Source organism: Octopus sinensis, linkage group LG28, assembly GCF_006345805.1.
Source record: "Octopus sinensis linkage group LG28, ASM634580v1, whole genome shotgun sequence".
Taxonomy (NCBI): domain Eukaryota; kingdom Metazoa; phylum Mollusca; class Cephalopoda; order Octopoda; family Octopodidae; genus Octopus; species Octopus sinensis.
In genome coordinates, this window is record NC_043024.1 from 12,196,361 (window position 1) to 12,219,520 (window position 23,160).

At 35.6% G+C, this 23,160-nt stretch overlaps 1 protein-coding gene across 2 annotated transcripts in view; it reads right to left on the bottom strand.

Moving 5' to 3' along the window:
- The window catches only part of LOC115225855 (glutamate--cysteine ligase catalytic subunit-like), a 42,544-nt gene that overhangs the window by 16,667 nt on the left and 2,717 nt on the right, over positions 1-23,160 (bottom strand). For both annotated transcript variants that reach the window (XM_029796843.2, XM_029796844.2), the window contains exons 2-11: positions 20,437-20,649; positions 16,793-16,899; positions 14,758-14,865; positions 12,756-12,821; positions 10,584-10,700; positions 9,200-9,258; positions 7,017-7,234; positions 6,251-6,367; positions 5,040-5,178; positions 2,934-3,046 (exon numbers count right to left, since the gene is read on the bottom strand). In XM_029796843.2, coding sequence (XP_029652703.1) covers positions 2,934-3,046; positions 5,040-5,178; positions 6,251-6,367; positions 7,017-7,234; positions 9,200-9,258; positions 10,584-10,700; positions 12,756-12,821; positions 14,758-14,865; positions 16,793-16,899; positions 20,437-20,586 — 1,194 coding nt within the window. In that variant the 5' untranslated portion in view covers positions 20,587-20,649. The remainder of the gene's footprint in view (positions 1-2,933; positions 3,047-5,039; positions 5,179-6,250; positions 6,368-7,016; positions 7,235-9,199; positions 9,259-10,583; positions 10,701-12,755; positions 12,822-14,757; positions 14,866-16,792; positions 16,900-20,436; positions 20,650-23,160) is intronic.

Sequence of the window (23,160 nt, forward strand, 5' to 3'; positions counted from 1 at the left end):
GATTTTTTTCCTCTTTTCTAATATTGTATCAAAATAGTGTGACGATTAACCCTTTAATCTTATCTCTATTAATAAGTATTCATGTTTGAAAAAATACACTCTTATGATAAGATTTACCCCTAACATAGACTAGTTATTAGTGACTTTAGACTCAAAGCCAGAAAGATGCCAAAAAGCAGACCAATCTGGAAAAGAAGGACTTGGAAGCTGAAGAACCCTTCACGTGGTCAAAGATTTAGGGATATTCTTTCTGAAAATTTTGATGAGTGGGAGGAGGGGGGAGCTACAGTCCTGTGACATAGAAGGCAGCTGGGAATTCCTGTGAGACAGCTTGCTGAGCACCACAGACCAAATCTGTGGCTGGTTCAAAGTCCCTTCCAGGCCTGGGATAACATTGTGGTGGGACAATACTGTAGACAGAGCCATTAGAGCAAAGAAACAGGCCTGGAAGAGCTGGGGTAGCAAAGGTAGCAAGGGACTGTAGCAGGTATCCAGAAGGGAAGCTAGGAGACAGCTATATATATATAGCTAAGGGAGTAGCAGAAAACAAGAAGTTTGCTGAGTAGCAGAAAACAAGAAGTTTGCCAATGTTCAGTGATATAAGGACCAAAGAACTGAAGTATGTGTGAGAGAAAACCATGATGTCATATGAGAGAAAAGTGTCCACATGGATGATGGTGCCCTTGCATTTAATGATTCTGCAAAGAAAGATGCTTGGAGATGCCATTATGAAAGACTGCTGAATGTGTAGAATGAATTGGAGGAGGAGAGTCTGCCAAAGGTTGACCCAATTGAGGGACCAGCTACCCGAATTGACAGTATCCTGGTGGATAAAGCAATTAAGGATATTAAGACAGGGAAAGCACCTGGTCTATCAGAAATCATTGCTGAGATGCTTAAAATATCAGGTGGTATGGGTTATAGTCATGTCACCCACATCGTAAATCAGGTAGTTCATGAAGGAGTTGTACCCAATAACTGCTGTAACAGCACCATAGTCAACTGCTGCAAAGGTAAAGGTGATGATTTAAATAGAAATGACTATAGGGGTATTAATTATTGGATCAGGTGATAAAAGTTACAGAGAGAGTCATAGCCCAACTAGTTACGGAGAGTGTTAGCCTAGATGAGATGCAGTTTGGTTTTGTGCCAGGCAGAAGCACCACTGATGCTATATTCCTGGCAGGAGAAATATCTAGCCAAAAATAAACCTCTGTATTTGGCTTTTGTTGACTTGGAGAAAGCCTGCTCAATATGTAGAACAGGTGTCAGTAGAAACTCCATATGATGTACCTGTTGTACATTGAAGCAATGAAAATAGTTTCAAATTTTGGCACAAGGTCAGAAATTTTAGGAGTGGGTGTAAGTCAATTACACTGACCTCAATGTACAACTGGTGCTTATTTCATAGACACTGAAAGAACAAAAGGCAAAGTTAACGTTGATGATATTTTAACTCAGAACTGAGAGAGAGTCAGAACAAATGTCACTAAATATATTGTCTGACATTCTAACAATTCTACAATTTCTTTTTACCATATATACTCATGGATAGATTGCACTAGTGATAGGTTATGCCCTTAGTTTGGGTTGCTGAAGTAGGTATTTGTGGTGAACTCACAGATAGGTCACACTATAATCTGGGAGTAACATGACCCTTTTTAATGTAAATATAACAAATATTTGTTAAATATTATCAAATATTCACCATATTTCAAAACTTTGCTTACTAATATTAAAACATTTTTGCAGAAGTGACTTCATGAAAATAATTTAATTGATAAATCAACTCAACAAAAATATCAATAAGTATCAGCTTGACAAGAAATGCATCTAAAATTACAAACAGAAAAAATGTTACATAAGAAAAGTGTTTATTCATTAGAAATAGTAACTAAAATTCCTCAGGATTGAAACTCAAACACTCTTCTGGAAAGCTGATAAACCAATGTCTACTTCAGATCCTTGTGGTGCCTAGTGGATAGGTCACACCCCTGATTTTTATTGACATTTTTGGTAAAATATGTGCTTCCTGTCCGTGAGTATATATAGTAATTATGGCATATTTTTTTTTATTTCTTTATTGCCCATAGGGGGCTATACAAGGATTAAGTCGATTATATCGGCCCCAATGCATAACTGGTACTTATTTAATTGACTCCGAAAGGATGAAAGGCAAAGACAGCCTCAGCAGAATTTGAACTCAGGACATAATTGCAGATGAAATATTGCGAAGCATTTCGCCCAGCGTGCTAACAATTCTGGCAGCTCACCACCCTTACGGGCATATTGGTAAGAAATGAAAGTAGGTGCTAAGCTGGCCGTGTCATTAAAGCAGATAAACAAAATCACTTGCGTTTTTTGTTGTGGTTCTCTAAGATTAAATCTTACCAAGGTCAACTGTTCCTTTTTATGAATTTTGATTTGATAGATAAAAAACCAGTTCGATATTAGGGAATGTTCTAAGGCTGCGAGCAGGCAGAATTGTTAGCATGCTGGGCAAAATGCTTACTGGCATTTCATCTGTCTTCACATTTTAAATTCAAATTCTACCGAGGTTGACTTTGCCTTTCATCCTTTTGGGATCAATTAAATAAGTACCAGTTGAACACTGGGGTTGATGTAATCGAATATCCTCCTACCTAAAATTGTTGGCTTTGTGCCAAAGTTTGAAACCAATATTAGGGAAGATTCTTCTCTGTTAGCAAAACTGTCTGTGTGTCAGGAAGAAATCCATTGTATTTACAGCTAGAAAGGGTGGGTTCTGCCAAATCTAAAATTCTGTAAACACATTGTATATTATGACTTGTTCTCCTATGTCTCCAGCCCATTTCAAGAAGCCAAGGAAGGAATTAGTGCATTATTATGTTAATTTTTTTTATAAATCTCACCAATTTATTTTTAAATAACAATATTGAACCAAAATATTTTACCTGAATATGACCAGAATCTTTGAAAATGTCTTGATCAATTTTCTCTTTGCGTAAAATGAGTGGGTCTTTAAGAAGGAGGTGTGCGACATATTTGGCGATTATTTCATCAATACCTGATTAATCAACAAATATTTGAATAAATTTCAGCAATTTAAATTTATTAAATTGTAACATTGTTGCATACTTACAACAGAGAATTTGTATATAAACATAAATATATATGTGTGTGTGTGTATGTATATATGTATATATGTATATCAGTGGTGTGCAGTGACTTTTGAGGTTAATCAAACAATAAATATGAGGAGTGGCTGTAAAGTTTATGGGCTGACCAAAATACTCTCAGAGAATGTAACCAAATGAGGTTTATTTTTCAATGTAGTCCCCACTTACAATTATTCCATTGGTGTTGCAATGCTTGGATCCTATTGGTGCAGATACTTTCATCCCATGGTCAAAAAAGTCATCAACAGCAGATATGACCTCATTATCACTATGATACTGGTTCCCAACCAAGTGTTTTTCATGTTGAACAGATGATAGTCAGATGGGACCAAAATAGGAGAATAGGAAGGGTGATCAGCCAATCCAGAGCTATAGTCATGCACAGCAGCCATTGAAACCAAGGATGTGTGTGCTAGAGCATTGCTCTGATGAAAGAAGAACCATTTCATTAGTTTTTCTGGGTGTTTGTTAACTGCCTCGGCAAGTTGGTGTAGTACGCTTCATTGATGATGTGGCCCTTATGAAAATAGTTGAGAAACACAAAGTGTTTTGATATCAAATAACTGAGACCATCAAATGCAGATGAAATGACCTTGGTTTTATTTCAAGCAGGTGAGGAAGAATGTTTTCACTGCATAGATTGTCTCTATGTCTTAGATGAATCTTACACCTCATCATGGGTTACAAAACATTCAAGGAGACTAGGTGGATCAGCATCAAACAATGTCAGATTTTCCCACCATGTGATTAGCACTTTTGATCAGGTGTCAGATGTGGCACCCATTGAGCATAAACCTTCATTGTGCCAAGTTGTTCAAATTATTCTCAACTCTCTGAAGGGATATGCTAATAACATGGGCTATTTGATTTATATCCAATTGCCTGTTATCCATCAACATGTAGGGAACACGATCAATGCTTTCCTCAATGGTGGCAGTTGTAGGATGTCCAGACATTCGGTCATCTTCGAGACTCTCCCTTCCCCTCCTAAATTCGGCTGCCCACTTTTGCATTGTTGATAAAGCTGGAACATCATCCTGTAATGTAGCAATTATGTCAGCATGTCCATGTGGCCGAAAGCCTTTTTCTGAAGGTACGTGATAATAGCACGATGCACATTTTATCTATTTTTGAGAAAAATTGTTACTAGTTTCGTTTGAAGTCTTCTTTGAACAGTCAGATGTCAGTTTACCTGAAAGGAAACAAATTAAGTAATTAATATGCAGGGTTGAAACAAGACATCTAGCAATACTCTTTCAAATTCAGCCTTTGAACTTTTCAGCCCACCCTTGTCCTTAGTTGTTGAGCTGATTCATTTTTTAAATTGTTTAATTAAGAGAACCAAAATAGTTTTGTATTATGGTCATGAGGTTCATTGTTTGAATGCATTGGCATTAATAGTTGTGCTATTCCATCACTTGTTGAGGTTATTTCTATAGATTTTCAAAAGAAATTATAGCCAACACTGATTTTGTTAGAACGTTTTGTATTGGAGATGCCTGATGTAAACAAGAATGAGGTCAAAGGTAAAAAATTGCTAATGGGCATATATAATATATTTTAAAAGTTTTGGATCCCTCATCAGCACCTGACCAATCCATTAATCATCCACAATCACATTGCTTAAACAGCCACTAAATATAGCAGTGTAATGTTATTGGATTGACCAATTTTACATGGATGATCAATGGGTTGGATGGGTGCAGATGAAAGAAGAAAAACTCCTGAAATATGCTCATTACCCAATTTTCATCTTTGATCTCAATGTTGTTCATGAGAAACTTTGTAACAAAAATCGGTACTGGTTACAATCTGTAGAGATAATCTTAACAAGTAAAATCAAACAATATTTTTATATGATTTTTTAAAATTTCTAAATACCTTCAGCCTTCAGTAATTCATACTGCCTATGGTCATAACGGTAATCATAGTCATTATAGAATTGGTTGTCCACAGAAATGTATCTTCCTATTGAATCAAAACCAGTTTTGTCCACCAAAACTTTGCCTTCTGTCAAAGGCTAAAAGGAAGAGAAGGCAGTATAAAAAAAAGCAGTTCATTTTATGAACTGTATTCTTTTATAAAACTGATTTAATACCAACCCACCTGAGTCCACCTATAATAAAGGGTTTTCAATTAGAAAACAATTAAAACTTTCATCATATGAATGTGAAGGACAATGACAAAGATAATGATGAAGGGACTGATGACGACCAAGATTATAATGACAGCGATGATGATGGTGACGACGACGACAGTGATGATGTTTATCTCCAACTCAACCCTCAAAAGTAAGGGTTATGTTCAAAGACAAAAGATGGTCCATTTGTGACCATTTTTTTACAGTTATCTAGGATTACATTATAGAACGTATACCTTCCTTATTTATATTTGACACATATTTGGTATTTGTCCTCATCTTGTTTGTTGTTAACACAACATTTCGGCTGATATACCTTCCAGCCTTCATCAGGTGTCTTGGGGAAATTTCAAACTTGGGTCCTCATTCGTAAAGTATTTTTCGATGGTGTTGTTGTTGTTGTTGTTGTTGTTGCTGCTGCTGCTGTTATTGTTATTATTATTATAACTCAGGTCACTGCCTGGAATCGAACTCAGAATCTTGGGGTTAGTAGCCTGCGCTCTTAACCACTACGCCATATGCCTGTGGGCAATTATGTAGTGAACTGTCAGGGCTTATAAATCTAATAATTTCCTATCCTTCCTTAATACCAGTTCCCATTTACTATTCATATCTGCACTCGGTCTGCTTAGGAGGTTGTTGTGTCCTAGCATATGTGCTGTATACCTTCCTTCTATTGAACAATAGGTTTTGCTTTGAGGGAAATTTGCCTGTTATTTCTAGCATGCCAAGTTTCACAGGAAACAACATGTGTAGGGTGATACAATATCTTGTTTTTGTCTTTACTGGCATCACCTGACATATTTTTACCTAGCTTTTCATCTCCATTGTTTAAATGTTTTAAAATATTGTTAACTTTCAGAATGATTTTTACTTTGAAATTAGGGAAGAATTTTTAAGCATTTCCTTCAGAAATTCTTTTACAGGGTGAGATAAATATATTAGAACTCACTTCTATTCCCCGTTCTTGTCTGGTACGATCATCACAAGACCAAGACATGGGTCTCCAAGCGGAATCAAATTCAGATAAAAGTCCTCGATAAATCGGTGATCCAGCTGTCAGTGCTGTCTGCAAAAAAAAAAGGTTAGCATTATATGCAATAAGACAAAGCTCCCTACTTGATCCCTACCTTTTACACACAAAGATCTAGATTAAATCAACTATGCATTTAATTTTTTTTACTTGTTTCAGTCATTGGACTGCAGCCATGCTTCAGGACTGCCTTGAAGGTCTTTTAATCGACCCCAGTACATATTTTTTTTAATCCGGTATATAACATTCCTCGATAAGTGATGGGAAGATAAGCAAACCAACACTGGTTGTCAAGTGGTGATGAGGATAAACATAAAAGCAAAGATACCCTCGTAGATATATATACATACATAGATACATACACATACATGTGTGTATTGATAGTATAGCTTATAGTGACAGTATAGTCTACATGGATAGCTTAATACATGCTAACTATGTAGAATAATGTTTGCTTAGTTTATATTGACAATGTGTGAATGTCTGTGGCTTAGTGGTGAGGCTATTTGGCTGACAATTGTAATGTTGTCAGTTCAATTCCCAGCAGCATGTTGTGTCCTTGAACAAGATGCTTTCTAAAAACAAAATTGAGATATGAAGAGAACATTCCACTCGTATTAATTGACTGCTTACCTACTTTTGCCCACCTCTCTATCTTAACACGAATAAATGAAGCAATGCTTACCATAATCGGAGTAAGAGGCACAAAATTGTCAAAGAGATAAGCAGCTTCTTTCAGACCAGCAGCTTGAAATGTAACTTGTATAACACAGCAACTGACTCCGAATGATTTAGTATCCATGTAAATGTGGCCTGGTTTCAATGCTTTCATCATCTCTTCATTGTCTTCATACTCAGACAAATCCTCTCCGTATGGCATCATCGTATTTTTGTCTATATAAACTGAAACAAGAATTTTATAATCATGCAAACTTGGCTCAAATTCGGTTATTAATCAGTAAAAGGCAGAGTCAAATTGATTGATAATCAGTCAAAAACCAAATGCAATTAAACAGTACTGGATGAAGAACTCTCGTGTATTTTGACAACACTTACAAAGAAAGGATAATGCACAGGAAATTACAAGTTTCTACATAAGTTAGCTTCCCTTCTTTGTGTATCCTTTACCTCATTCGATACTACAAAACAACATTTAAAACCTTGTAGTATCTTGTATATTATCATGTAATCTTATCCACCATGGAAATGGATTACCAGCATTTTCATGTGGGATGATCGAAAATGTGAGTTGGGGGGGGGGCATACAATCAAGACTAGACTGTGTAAGGGATGAAATATATCAAGGTTGATGACCCAAATAAGTCTCTTCATTAGTTCAACATAAGTTAGGCTCTTCTTAAAACAGTCACTGACAGGGTTATGACGTCAGAAGCCAATAAGTATTTCCAACTAACAAAAAAATTCCAATTTATATCACAAAATATTTGAATGACGTCCTAATCACGTTGACATATCTCTACAACTGCTTTTATATTAGGAAGCTCAACAGAGCACACTCAGCCAAATCATGTAAGCATTGATAATCTACAAATAAACTATATATATATATACATATATACAATACATATAATGGAGAAATTGTACAAAATGTATAAATGGATGATGAGTAAAGCACTGGCACAGTTTTGATTCCCTGTTGTTATCCGTAGATTTACTGCAGGAACTTCGAAGTGGCAGTTGGGGTAACAGTATTAATAAAATAAGAGCTGGAATAGACTTTATTGGGTACAACACATGTTTCAACCCGTTCCGGGTCTCTTCATGTATTCAGTAAAAAGTCTCACCAGAGATTTTTTGAGTCGGCTAATGTAACGCTCTATGCCCATCAAATTCGAGAATATGTATATATAAGATGAATTGGGATTAAAAAATCCTGGCAGATATCAAGTAAGCACTCAGTAAAAAGGAATAAGTATAAATTTCCAAAAAGTAGTTAAAGTAAATGTATGTAGAATACAAATCTCAGGTAAATCCTCATTTATGACAGGTAAATCCAATAATCCTTTTGCAGAATTTTAAAAAATTCAGATATTAACAACAATCAATGATTTGTACGAAGAAAATCCTGTCTTTAATTTATATATATGGTGGTTGTTTACTCCTTATACAGAGTCTGACCCCCCTCGTGTACTTACACCTTAGATCCATCATGGCATCTGATATGGTTTCTTAAAACAGACAATGTATTGAAAAGACATCCACACAGATTGCACATCTGATTTGGACCACCAAGAGCTGCAGCTAAGTTCTGGTCTTTGTGGATCTTAGAATGTTTTTTTGCAACACGCATCTGTTAGATTTCCAGACCTTATGGCACACATGGCATTGAAAGTATATATGTATATGTATATATATATATATATATATATACATACACACGCACACAACAGGCTTCTTTCATAAGGCTTTGGTCAACCCAAGGCTGTAGTAGAAGACATTTGCCCAAGGTGCCACACAGTGGGATTGAACCCAGAACCATGTAGTTGGGAAGCAAGCTTCTTACAACACAAACACACATGCACTTATGTGATATAGCTTTTATCTTCAATCTTTTGTTTCACTTGATAGACAGCAACCATGCTGGGCACCTGGAAGTATTTTTAGTCAAAAGGATTGACCCTAGTACTGAATTTTTTTTTATATGGACCCAGAATCTTGTGGTTGGAAACAAGCTGTCTACCACACACCCACGCCTGTGCCTTGAAGCCAATATTAAAGTTGAGTTGAAGGCAGCAAGTATGAAGAATTGTTAGCACAGCAGGCAAAATACTTAGCAGCAGTTTGTCCATCTTTACTTACCACTTTGTTTATTAGAAAGATAATGTATTTTATGCTTAGTATACTTACGCGGTACATTGATTACCATTCTTTCTTGTCTTCTTTTAGCTAAATTTTTATACGAGGTTCTTGATAAAACAAAAAAAAAAAGGAAAGAAGAAAGGAAGTAAATAAAAAAATAAATAAAACATTGAATATATCAAACATTAACAATTATGAAAATTGGTCTTAATTAAGTCAGCAAGCTGGGGGAATCGTTAGCATGCTGGGTGAAATGCTTAGTGGCATTTTGTCCTTTCATCCTTTTGGGATCAATGACATAAGTACCAGTTACGTACTGGGGTTGATGTAATTGATTAGCCCATCCCACCTCTCCCACAGTTTCAGGCCTTGTGCCTATAATAGGATGGATTATTTTATTAGAAAGGATGATGAAGATAGTTGTTTCTTTTTAATCTCATTCGAATATCAAATCCTATTTGAAACTGACCCAGATTCTGTCATACAAAATCTTCATCCTTAAGTATCCGGACCTATTAATCAAATATTTCTTCCAATTTGTGGCACTCAAGATGTTTGGAAGGTTCTTGTCATCGTTGGCAGCTTGTCTCACTGCAGTGTCAGGTGATGCCTGAGGGTGCTTCACTTTTCCAATGTCCAAGCCTCACCACCACCTGTTGTAATGCTGTGAGTGTGTCAGCTTGGTTTAATAGGTTCCGTTTAACCTTGAAGTGTTTCAACAATTGAGACACTTGGTATTGAATTGATGTGGGGTTTTTTCCCCTCTTCTTCCATTTTTCTACCAGTTTGGAATTTATGTTTTCAAATGTGGTCTTGTATTATGTATGTATCATATGTGAAGGTGCATGATTTAGTGGTTAGAACATTCAGCTTACAATTATAGGGTTATGAGGATTTTAATTCATAAACCAATAAATAATTTACCGTTTTGTTGCTAGTGCATTTGAGTCCAATATATTACTGGTATTTTATTTTATCAGTGACAGAAGGATCGGCAGCAAAGTTAATCATTGTCATTTATTATAAGTTCATTCACATCTACAATGCTTTGGGGTCAAATTGATTGGTACTTTATTATAACAACACAAATATGTGATTGGTCTTTTGTAATACTGATCCCAGTACTTGAATGGTACTTTATTACCTTGACCTCAAAAAGATGACAAAGTTGATCCCAATGAGATTTGAACTCGGAACATAAAAGGACATAGTGCAACAATCGATATCTTACAGAGGCACAATGCCACACATTTTAAGTGGGTAATAAAGTATAATGGATTATATTGAAACCCACCCCCTAATTGACTGGTACTTTATTTAATTGACCCTCAAAAGATGACAAAGTCAACGTCTTCAAGATTTGGATTATCAAGCAACATAGGAATAACACAGAATAACACAAGAAGATGTGCAAAAATGTTTTATGACTCACATATAGTATGGAGTCTGGGAGCACAGTGCTGCATCTCCTATGAAAACTGATTGGTGAAGTTCGACTGGATGCTTGTTTGCTTTGTAAGATGGAAAAGTGAAATTAGGACAGCCGAATCTGAAAAAAGAAAATTTTTAATTAATTATCATTATTATTTGTATTGAGTGAGAAAGCAATGCATGCCATCAAAGTGACACTGGGACACAAATATGCAAAGCCTAATATACCCATCTGATAAGGGTACACCAGGCACATGCCTCACAGCCATACGTGCGTGACACAGTGATTTCATATCAAGTTAAACAGTGCAGGTTTAACTTGATATGGAGGTGGGTTCCAGTTAGAATTTTCTTCAGGTTAAGTAGTCAATCCTGCATCGAGACATCGTGCATTTAAGAAAGAAACTACACCTTATATAACAAAAGTCTTTCTGATTTGTTGTGTTCCTTTGTGTTAACAGAACTTTTCCCATTGTTGTATTACAACATTTTCCTTCCATCGCACTGATGTTATTGAATTAAGTTTGTTTTGTGAAAAGAGCTTCTCAGGGTACATCCATGTTGTCATTTAGCCTGAAGCTATTTTTATTATTATTATTATTATCATTATGATTATAAGTAGTAGTAGTAGTAGTAGTAGTAGTAGTAGTAGTTGTTGTTGGCATTGAGCTGGCAGAATCGTTAGTGCCCTGGATGAAATGCTTAGTGGTATTTCACCTGTCAATACATTCTGAGTTCAAATTCCGTCAACGTCAATTTTGTCTTTCATCTTTTCAGGGTCGATAAGATAAATACCAGTTGAACACTGTAATTGATTTATCCCCTTTCCCAAGATTACTGCCCTTGTGGCAAAATTTGAAACTGTGATGGCCAGATAAGATGTTCAAGTTCACTAGAATGTTCCTCGTACCATTCAGTAAAGCTTTAGCGGTGTGAATTGGTACATTATCATCCTGAAAGATTGTGTTTCCATCTAGAAACAGTTCTGTGAACATAGGATGAATTTGATCTGATAAAATACTTAAATAGTCTTGACTATTAATTCTGCCATGAAGGGAAACCATTGGGCCGGCAGATTTCCAAGATATAGCCTCCCACCCCCGATCATCACAGATCCTGCTCTATGTTTAACAGTGGGAAGAAGGCAGTCTGGGTCAAAAGCTTCTTTTGGCTGTCTCCACGCGCATACTTCGCTGGAGGTCGGAAATAAGGTAAAGGATGACTCATCCGAGAAAATAACATTCTTCCACTGCTCTAAGGACCAATTCTGTAGGGGTTTTTTTTCCACTCTAAATGCTTTGCGACTTTTATTTTTGAAAGTATTGATTTTCTGATTGCAGCTCCTAGCGAACAGTTTTTATGGAAACTGTGTTCTCTAGATGGTCATTAAGCTCTGCAATAATTTTGAGAGCTGTACTTTTGTGATCCTTTCTAACAATTCATGTAAAAGCCCGATGGTCCCTATCGAAAAGTTTTGGTTTTCTTCTGGAGTTTTGTTTCGACAAGGAAGTTTTTCCCTCTTTCTCAAAGGCTGTCATTACTTTTGAGACAGTACTTCTTGAAACACCAACCATTTTGTCTGTTTTCGTTACGCTAGCACCTGCCAATTTCATCTCCTTGAAAGTCCGATAGAGGTGTCATTTTAATGAATTTTAATTACCTATTTCTGAGGATATCTGAAAAGAAACAGCAATTTTAGCAAAACATATTAAGCGACGCTATTAATAAATCAAAAAAAAAAAACTAACAAACTTTTGACAGTTTTATAGATATTTCAGAATTATGATGCTAGGTGTTTCCATTATTTTGTCCAACCCTGTATATTCATTCACAAAAATGTTTTATAAAAATACATACATTTATTTTCCCATAAAAATATAAAGCTGTATTTACTCAGAAACAAACTCTACGTAAATACGAGTGGTAATAAAACGTTTCTGGCTTTACAAAAGGCCTAGCTGGAGACCCAATATTCCGAGTTCTTTTAAAGGGCTTGGAAAAACTGAAGGGCTGCTGCAATAAGCATGTGAATCTGAGAGGGGAATATGTTGAATAACATCATAATTAACTGATCCTCCTCTATTTTCTTTTACCCAAAACCAGGAACTTTCAGCACCCCCTCGTATCTACATAAAATAACATACATAAATATTAGCTTCAAGATTTCACTTACCTTGGAAAATATGGCACACTAACTAGAGTTTGGTTTGGGCTGAGAAGTTGTTTAATTGCTTTACGTCTAAAATATTAACAAGATAGATTCTTGATGAGTCATGGAACAAAACAGATTTCATACATATTGTACTTAAAAAGTAACAACAACAAAAACAACGATGTTTGGAAAATATTTAATATTTTGAGGTTGGTTTTGTGAAGGCAGAAGGCTTAATGGTTAGGGTATTCAGCTCATTATTGTAAGGTTGTGCATTGTGTCTTTGAGCAAGGCACTTTGCTTTATTGCATTGTTTCAGTATACTCAGCTGGCAAAAATGAGTTGCACATGTACTTTAAAAGGCCAGCAATGTCGTATTTTGTGTTAAGCTGAATTTCTCTGAGAACTATATTAAGGGTACATGTGTCTGTGGAGTAGTTCAGCTATTTGCATGGTATTTTCGTGAGCAGGCTGTTGTTCTGCTGATCGGATCAACTGGAATAACTGCCAGTTTTGTGTGGTTGTTTTGCTTTGTCTCTTTCTTTTTCTATCCTGTGATGTCCATTTAAAAGCGGTTTTAGAACAGCAGTGGTCTGTTAGCCAGAATATGTGATCTGCTAGTTTTAACCTTTGTTCTTTGATAATCTATAATGATTTTGTAGTCTTGTGGTGGCTCTCTTGAGGCCAATATCACATGACCATACATATGACAGCCCATAAATGGTGATGGCTTGGTCAATCGATCCAAAACAGTTATCCTCTTCTGCCTCCAACACATTGTTTCTCATGGAAGTAGATGTGGCTGACAAAACCGATATAAGATAGACTGATCCTGTGGCACTGAGGGCCCTGAAATTGACCCTGAACAACAACTGCAGGGGGTTGATTGCAATATCTCCTCTCTTTATGCAGTTTCACACGTCCAGATTCAAAGCACTCTACTTCAGCGTCACACATGTATCTCAATGCCTTCTGGTTATCACCCATAACAATTTTTCTTGAAACAAATTTTTAACAGCTTGATGGCCATCCTGTCACCAACCCTCACCTGTATCGAAGCAGGATAATACTTACCCATAGCCAAACATGTTTTTCATGGAAGATTTCAAATGGGAAGTGTCGCTTGTATGACAATGATGCTTGTTTACAACCGTCCCATGATGTTGAGACAAGGACACATACACACACATAAATAAGTCATCACCAGAAATACAGAGAAAGTGATTTGTCTCTTAGGAACCAATAACCAACAACGATGTTATTGCTTATGCAATATACAATGTGAAAAATAGTTCTGCAAGCCTGGCTGTGTAGCAAGAAGTTCATTTCACAATCCTATGATCTTCAGATCAATCCCACTGCATGGCACCTTGGTCTTCTCTTAAAGCCAGAGGTGAACCATTATCTTTTGAGTGGATTTGGTAGACAGAAACTGAAAGAAGCCCATTTATATGTGTGTGTGTGTGTGTGTGTGTGTGTGTACACTTGGGGTTGCTGAAAAATGACTGTCTTTAAGAATATCACAAAAGCCTGGTTGGAGGCCCAACCTTCTGAGTTCTTTTGTGGGGCTAGGAAAACTGAAAGACCTCTGCAATAAGCATCTGAATCCCAGAGAGGAAGATGTTGAATAAAATCATAATTCACTGATCCACCTGTATTTTCTTTCATCCCAAACCAGGAACTTTCCAACGCTCCTCATACGTGTGTGTGTGTATATGTGTACACACGTGGTATTGTCTTCTTGCCTTGACTTCATGCGACAATTGTAAACAAATATCACTGACATACAGGAGGTGTCCTTTGTTTCCAGTCCTTCATGAAAACACGTCTGTTCATGAGGAATATTGCCTTGCTTGGAAGTTGATGTCAACAAGTGAAGTTGATGACAAGAAGGGCATCAGATCATAGAAAATCCACCTCGGTGTTTCCGTCCAACCCATGCAAGCATGGAAAAGTGGATGTTAAATCAATGTCAATGATGATGATGAAATGTAAATAAAGTACATGAAAATATTTTGCTTACCTTTCTTTAAAATGTTCTTCGGTAAGGTTCAAATCTGTGATGGAACTGCCAAATGGGTTTTTTGGTATGCCTTCCAGAATATATTCGAGACATTCTGGAACCCATTCGCTTTTAATGTATTGTTTTTAAAAAGATAAATTATATTTATCAAGTTAGAAAGCATATAATTTTAAGAATTAATTATAGATTTTTTCCAGTTGTTTTTGTTTTGAGTATGATGAAAGAATGTTTAAATTGCAATTTTATATAATTACTAGTAGAGATACTCAGCATTGCTCGGGATTAAAATGGCATAGTTTGTATATATATCAGTTATTATATATAGTTTGTATATATATATATGAGTTATGTTGAAACTGGTGATACGGGAAAGTGCAACATTGACAACAAAATATTTTGGGAGTAAATGATGGTCTAATTTGACTAAGCGACAAGCAGTAAGTCCCTTTGGAGGATTTCAGGCCTTAACCTATCATGGAAAACTGGGAGTAGTGCGGTATGTAATTTTTGAACCCACCAAAAAGTTGTCAGTAGATATACTTGCAAATTTCTTTATAATCATAATCTATGCCGTTTGAAAGGGATTTGTATAAATTGTCATTAAAAGACACCCATTTTCCTGAAAGTTATGAGGGGAGAAAGGTTACATCATGTAAATTTTCCGAAACACTTCTCTCCACCCCCTCGTAAAAATTATTTCCCATCAATCCCTGTATACTCTGAAACCACAACATCTAAGCGGTATTTGTAGAAAATTTTGTTAAAAAGTATCCATTTTTCTGTATGAGACAACAAAGTTGGGAGCGTATACATCTGTAGTAAGGCCCTTTTATTTATAAAATTTTTCATTTCATGTTCATTTCATTCATTGTTTGCAATGTTCTCTCTTCTCGTCTGTCTGTCTGCCTGTCTCTCTCTCTCTCTATCTCTCTCTCTCTCTCACTCACACACACACTCTGCAAAGCTTACAGATGGACTGCTGAATTGAAATCTCTATGCTGCTTTGAGGGGAAGGTAAAACTTGATAAACTGCCTCTCCTTCTGTTGTTAGACTACCGTGATGTTTGTTTAAAAAAAAAATTATGACTGTGATAAAATAATGAAAGCAGTATTTACTAAGCAAGTGAACACTATTTTACAAAGAAATGATTAGACATAAAATATAAAAATTATTAGAATTGAGAATCAAATGTGAAAATATTATCAAGGGGATAGCAGAAAACCACCCAGAGGCTGTCTTTCTGCCAGTATAGATAATGAAAATTAATTCTAAAATATATGATAATTTCATTCTTGCTGTGTTTCTTTATCACACACACACACACACACACATACACACACAGAATTCTGTCAGTTATGGCAATGAGGGTTCCAGTTGAGCCAATCAATTCAAGAGCCAGCTCATGAAATTAACATGCAAGTGGCTGAGTCGATCACAGAAAGTGACAAAGCTGGTCCCTTAAAATATGAATACTACTCAAGCTTCTATATCACTGGAAGAAAGGGATCCAAACCAAAGAGATTAAACCGAAAATGGTGTAATTGTTCAACCCATGCTCTTGCTTTGATAAATTACAGAAACTGTCGCATATAAAACAGAGGCTTTCCGTTGGTGCACAAGGCCAGCAATGTTGAGGGAGTGGATTAGTTGATATTGTTGAATCCAGGAATTGACTAGATAAATATTTTATTGATCCAAGAGGGACAAAAGGCAAATTTACCATGGAGAGATTTGAACTCACAATGTAACGCTTAGTATAGTATATATAACTATGTGACTAAATCAACCACTAAGATGGCATTCAATGTTGAAATCCCTCTAAACATTAAAATCAATGAGTTGAGACAGAAAAGAGAAACAGGTTCCAGTGATGTGAACCAAACTACGCATCTGTCTCTTGCCTTCTTCTTTCTCTCTCTCTCTCTCTCTCTCTCTCTCTCTCTCTCTCTCTCCAAATTATTGTTTATAATAACTTCCATTCATCATCAAGGATTAAAGGATTATTGAAAATCAAGTGCACATAATTATACTCACCTTGATTCTAATCCCTTTACTTCAGGAGATTCAAGTAAGGACATGGAATTCAACAATAACTGGACAACTTTTTGATCATGGTCAAATTGTATTAATGAAAACTCAATCTAAAAAAAAGATCAAATCAGTTGTTTCTGAAAATCATATAAATGGGAGAAACAGATGTTTGAAAAAGTTCACAGAATAGTAAATAGCACTTTGTAAACATCATGTCCTTACTATTGGTCAACTGAATCTACTTTTTTATCCAAAGGTTCTTTAAGCAAATATTTAAACGGTATCATTTATGGTTTTATCTCCTTTGAGATCCATCAATAAAACCTGATTACTTTTCTTGAATTCTGTTGTTCCAGCTTCTATAATTTTTAGAGAAATATACTTCCAAAACTCGGTGTCAAAGGAACCAGAAATAGAACAGCCTGCCTCAGAGCCCTTTAATTTGTTGCGAGTTTTAAAAGAAAAGAGGACAAAGCTGTAATGAAAAACTGTTCTATGAGTAGAACCTGAAGGTAGTTATAAACAGGTAGTTGTTTGTGAAGCATACAGATTTAAGCACTCACCAGTGAGAAAAAAGGTAAAAAAAAAGGAATGCTGTTATTGGGTAGGAGATGCTCTGAAGACAAGTTGGATGCTGAAGCAAAACCAAGGTCATAAATACATTCGCCATACAAGTAATCACATACAGCTTCAATGTTATTAACTATCGCTGATATCAACAAAGCTGATGTAAAAATCTGAAAGCTGATATCAGTGCATCATATACAGGATGAGGTGTTGAAAAGGATATCGTGAAAGGCCCAAACTTCTGAGTTCTTTCAAAGGGCTTAGAAAATCTGAAGGGCCTCTGCAAGAAGTGTGTGAATCTGAGTGGAGAATATGTTAAATAAAATCACAATTGACTGATCCCCTTGTATTGCCTTTTACCCAAAGCTAGGAACTTTTCAGCACCCATCACATCACCTAAAAGAAGACATAGATCAAATATATCTTCAGAAAAAAAGTTGTTGTAGTGGGCTGTTAATGCAATCCCAACTCTCATTGAACATTGCAACCATGTCCACATGAAACATGGTTCTCAATCTTGAAAATACCAAAAAGTTGCACTCAGTGATGGAAAAAGGCTATAATATACCTGAGGGAAATGCAACTAGATACTATTTGAACCAGAACCTGAAGACAATATGTCTCCAAATGAAATGGCATAACAAATAAAAATACAACCAAATAAACCAGCCACCAAATATACTAAAAGGAAAGGAGAGCAAAAGCTACTGCATGGCAAATACCTGATTAGAATTATTAATCATGTTGTAGACCAAATTCTTAACTGCCAATTCAGAAACTATTGTTATTACTAATAAGGATGAGTGCCTTTCAGTTAAGAATTGCCAGTGGAATGTTCTAAAAAGATGAAAGCAGTCCATCATGTTGCATATGCAGAGAACATTCAGAGACAATTGATCCACATCATCTCTGGATGAGAACAACTGATACGAACATATTACTTGCAAAGACGTGGCAGTACAGTTCAGTATATAGACTGATCAAGATGCCTCTCATACAACTTCCCTCACAAAGATGTAGGAACACAAGCCACATGTTGCTCAGAAGGATGGTGCTTCCATCCTTTGGAATTTCAGTGTTCAGACTGATCGGCAAACTCAGGCTAACCAGCCAGATATCATGTTCATTAAGAAAATCTCTTTTAATTAATTAATTTGTTAGTTGCAAAACCATTGACTGTGTGACACTGTTTTTCTATATATTGCAAGCTGGAGTAAACTACCACTATGTCTAGCAAACGAGTATCCACTACAAAGGATGATCAAAATAAGATTGAAATCACATGATATAGTGGTCTCCAAGCTAGGATACTAGAAAGGTCTCCCCCCACATGCAATATATATCCTGGCGTTAAAATAGCAGTATTGTCTGTTCTTGTACAGTTGGCAATAAACATTACAACTAGATATATTTTTAAAAATTCATATTGAAAAGACATCTTTTGATGGATGCCGACGAAGCACATCTGTGAAAACGTCGAAGAATGTGACATCTCAAATCAACATTACCTACAGCTATTGGGGAATTTGGGATGATATCAAAAGGAGCAAACAAAAATGCAAGCCATAATTTATAGCAACCTCAAAATAAGGTCCATTAAGGGTTCTTTACAAATCTTATGTAAATTCCTTTCCATGTAAATACAATCTTATTCATTAAGTCTTTTTTGTGGAGGCACATGGCTCAGTGGTTAAAGTATTGCACTCTTGATTGTAAAATTATGGTTTTAATTGCTGGACTGGGCAATGTGTTGTGTTCTTGGGCAAAACACTTCATTTCATTGCTCCAATTGATTAACTTGCAAAAAATGAATAATCCTTAATGGACCACCATCACATCTGACAGCAAAAGAAAATCTTGGTAAACACAAGCATGACCACAAAAGAAAACCTTTTTTTTCTTTGTTACTATTGTGTATATCAGATGATGAAGAAGAGGATGAGATGTTGTTTGGGAACAAATCCATCCAAACCATGCCAGCTGATTGTTGTTGTTGTTTATAAAGGTGGCAAACTGGCAGAATGGTTAGCATGCTGGATGAAATGCTTGGCAGTATTTTGCCTGTCACTACGTTCTGGGTACAAATTCTGCTGAGAATCGACTTTGCCTTTCATCCTTTGGGTTGATAAATTAAGTACCAGTGAATCACTGGCATTTTATTTATTTATAATTAATTGACTAGTCCCCTCCCCTCAAATTTTGAGCATTGTGCCTATAGAAGAAAGTATTATTATCATCATCATCATCATTAAGGCTTTGAGGGTGGTCAACTGCCAAAATTGTTAGCATGATGGGCAAAATGCTTAGTGACATTCCGTCCGTCTTTACGTTCAAATTCCTCTGAGGTCAGCTTTGCTTTCTCCTTTCGAGGTTGATAAATTAAGTACCAGTCATACGAATGGGATGTAATTGACTATTCTCCTCCTCACAAATTTCAGACCTTATTCCTTTTGTAGAAAGGATTATTAAGGTTGCAAGCTGACCATATCATTAGCATGCCAGGAAAAATATTTAGCAATATTTCACCAATCTTTACGTTCTGAACTCAAATTCTGCTGAGGTTGATTTTACATTTCATTCTTTCGTGTTTGATAAAATAAGTACCAGTTGAGTACTGGGGTCAATGTAATCACTACACTTCCCTTGAAAAAGCTGCTGGCCTTGTGCCAAAATTTTGAAACCATTGTTATTGTTATGAAGAAGGTAACAAGCTGGCCGAACCATTGGACACCGGAAAAATTGCTTAGCAACATTTTGTTTGTCATTTTGTTGAAATTTAAAATTCTGCTGGGATCAACTTTATTTTTCACCCTTTCAGGGTCGATAAAATAACTAACAGTTAAGCACTGGAGTCTATGTAATTGACTAGCTCCATCCTACTAGATTCCAGGCCTTGCATCTTTAGTACAAAGGATTATTACTGGAGAATTTTAAAACATTAATAACTGCAATGCTTTTTAGACTCGAGGATTAATTTAAAATCGACAAACTCTCCCCACTTCTCTCTCTCTCTCTTTCTCCATCTCTCTATTTCTCTCAGTTTTTCTCATGCATAAATTTCTATAGTAGGTTATACTTGCCTCATCGCCCCAATAAAAGGGATAATTATTTTGGTCCTTATATTTTCTATACAGATGAACAAACTGCATTCTTGATTGGTCCTTAATATGTGGAATCAAGGGTTCGATTTCCTCCCATGTCAAAAAAGAATGGTCTGTTGCTGAAATCATTTTGAATCTAATCCACAAACGATTCTTACAACCAGTTTTGCTTTGTTTGATCTTCAAGAAGAACTGCAATTGGAGATAAAAGAAAATATGAAACTGAACTTAATGAGCAAAAATTTTTTTATCTTATAAATATTTAGTTCTTTGTCTCTTAAATGATTCCATATGCAGCAAAAATGTAATTTATATATATTTCTGCATCTTATTTAATGTTTGATGTAAATTACTTAATTGTCATATATATAAGTAAGTATGTGTGTATGCATATATGTATGCATATATATATATATATTTATATAAGTGTGTGTATATATATATATTTATGTGTGTATATATATATATATATATATATTATATAAAAGGGCTTAGTAAAATAAATTACTTTGCCGCATACTGAACTCATTAGAAATAGCAGCCAAAAAAAACTTTTCTAAAACTATTTCTAATACTTAAAGAAAACCTCTCTCATATAGTGTTTGCTCAATTCAACTCACGAAAGTATGGGGGTAGAGACATTAAAAAATCAAATGCAAAGGTTATTTGAGAACGTACGTTTCAAGATTAGTCAAACTCGACATTTCTATCATCAGCTCAGAACTCCCTGGTTTGGATTTGAAAACACTGAAAGTGGGAGCATACCCTTTCGGCTTCTTCTCGCTTCTGAAGATCTGCTCGACACTAACAGTGCCAACAAACTCAAAAATGCAAGCGAAGAATTTCTGCTCTCCCCTTTCCACCAGCATGGGTTAAAATCAGTAAACACTATGCTTTTTTCGGTAAAATCCGCGGCATTATATAGAGAGAGATGAATTATAATTTCAACAAACCAGGGAGTTCTGAGCTGATGATAGAAAAGTCGAGTTTGACTAATCTTGAAACGTACATTCTCAAATAACCTTTGCATTTGATTTTTTAATGTCTCTACCCCCATACTTTCGTGAGTTTAATTGAGCAAACACTATATGAGAGAGGTTTTCTTTAAGTATTAGAAATAGTTTTAGAAAAGTTTTTTTTGGCTGCTATTTCTAATGAGTTCAGTATGCGGCAAAGTAATTTATTTTACTAAGCCCTTTTATATAATGTAATAATTTGAATTCGCCTTAAATGGTCCCTTTGCATACTGAATACTTGGTGAAATTGATTAATTAATTTTACCCTCAATTGTTGAAATTATAATTCATCTCTCTCTATATAATGCCTCGGATTTTACCGAAAAAAGCATAGTGTTTACTGATTTTAACCCACGCTGGTGGAAAGGGGAGAGCAGAAATTCTTCGCTTGCATTTTTGAGTTTGTTGGCACTGTTAGTGTCGAGCAGATCTTCAGAAGCGAGAAGAAGCCGAAAGGGTATGCTCCCACTTTCAGTGTTTTCAAATCCAAACCAGGGAGTTCTGAGCTGATGATAGAAATGTCGAGTTTGACTAATCTTGAAACGTACGTTCTCAAATAACCTTTGCATTTGATTTTTTAATGTCTCTACCCCCATACTTTCGTGAGTTGAATTGAGCAAACACTATATGAGAGAGGTTTTCTTTAAGTATTAGAAATAGTTTTAGAAAAGTTTTTTTTGGCTGCTATTTCTAATGAGTTCAGTATGCGGCAAAGTAATTTATTTTACTAAGCCCTTTTATATAATGTAATAATTTGAATTCGCCTTAAATGGTCCCTTTGCATACTGAATACTTGGTGAAATTGATTAATTAATTAATTTTACCCTCAATTGTTGAAATTATATATATATATATTTATGTGTGTATATATATATATATATATTTATGTGTGTATATATATATATATATTTATGTGTGTATATATATATATATTTATGTGTGTATATATATATATATATATTTATGTGTGTATATATATATATATATTTATGTGTATATATATATATATTTATGTGTATATATATATATATATATATATATATATATATATATATATATATATTTATATATGCGTGTGTATATATATATATATTTATATATGTGCGTGTATATATATATATATATATAAAACGTATAAACACATAGAAGTGGTTGATAGCTTCCGTTACATAGGTGACCAATTCAATAATGGGGGTGGGTGCTCTGAAAGTGTAGCTGCTAGAATAAGAATAGCCTGGGCAAAGTTCAGAGAGCTCTTACCTCTGCTGGTGACAAAGGGCCTCTTGCTCAGAGTAAAAGGTAGACTGTATGATGCCTGTGTATGAACAGCTAAACTACATGGCAGTGAAACATGGGCCGTGACTACTCAGGACATGTGTATGCTCGCAAGGAATGAAGCCAGTATGATCCGATGGATGTGTAATGTCAGTGTGCATACTCAACAAAGTATAAGTGCCTTGAGAGAAAAGTTGGACCTAAGAAGCATCATATGTGGTGTGCAATAGAGATGACTGAGTTGGTATGGTCATGTGGTGAGAATGGACGAGGATAGCTGTGTGAAAAAGTGTCATACCCTTGCAGTTGAGGGAACCTGTGGAAGAAGTTGACCCAGGGATGAGGTGGTGAAGCATGACCCTAGAACATTAGGCCTCTCCGAAGCAATGACTAGTGACCGAGACATATAGAA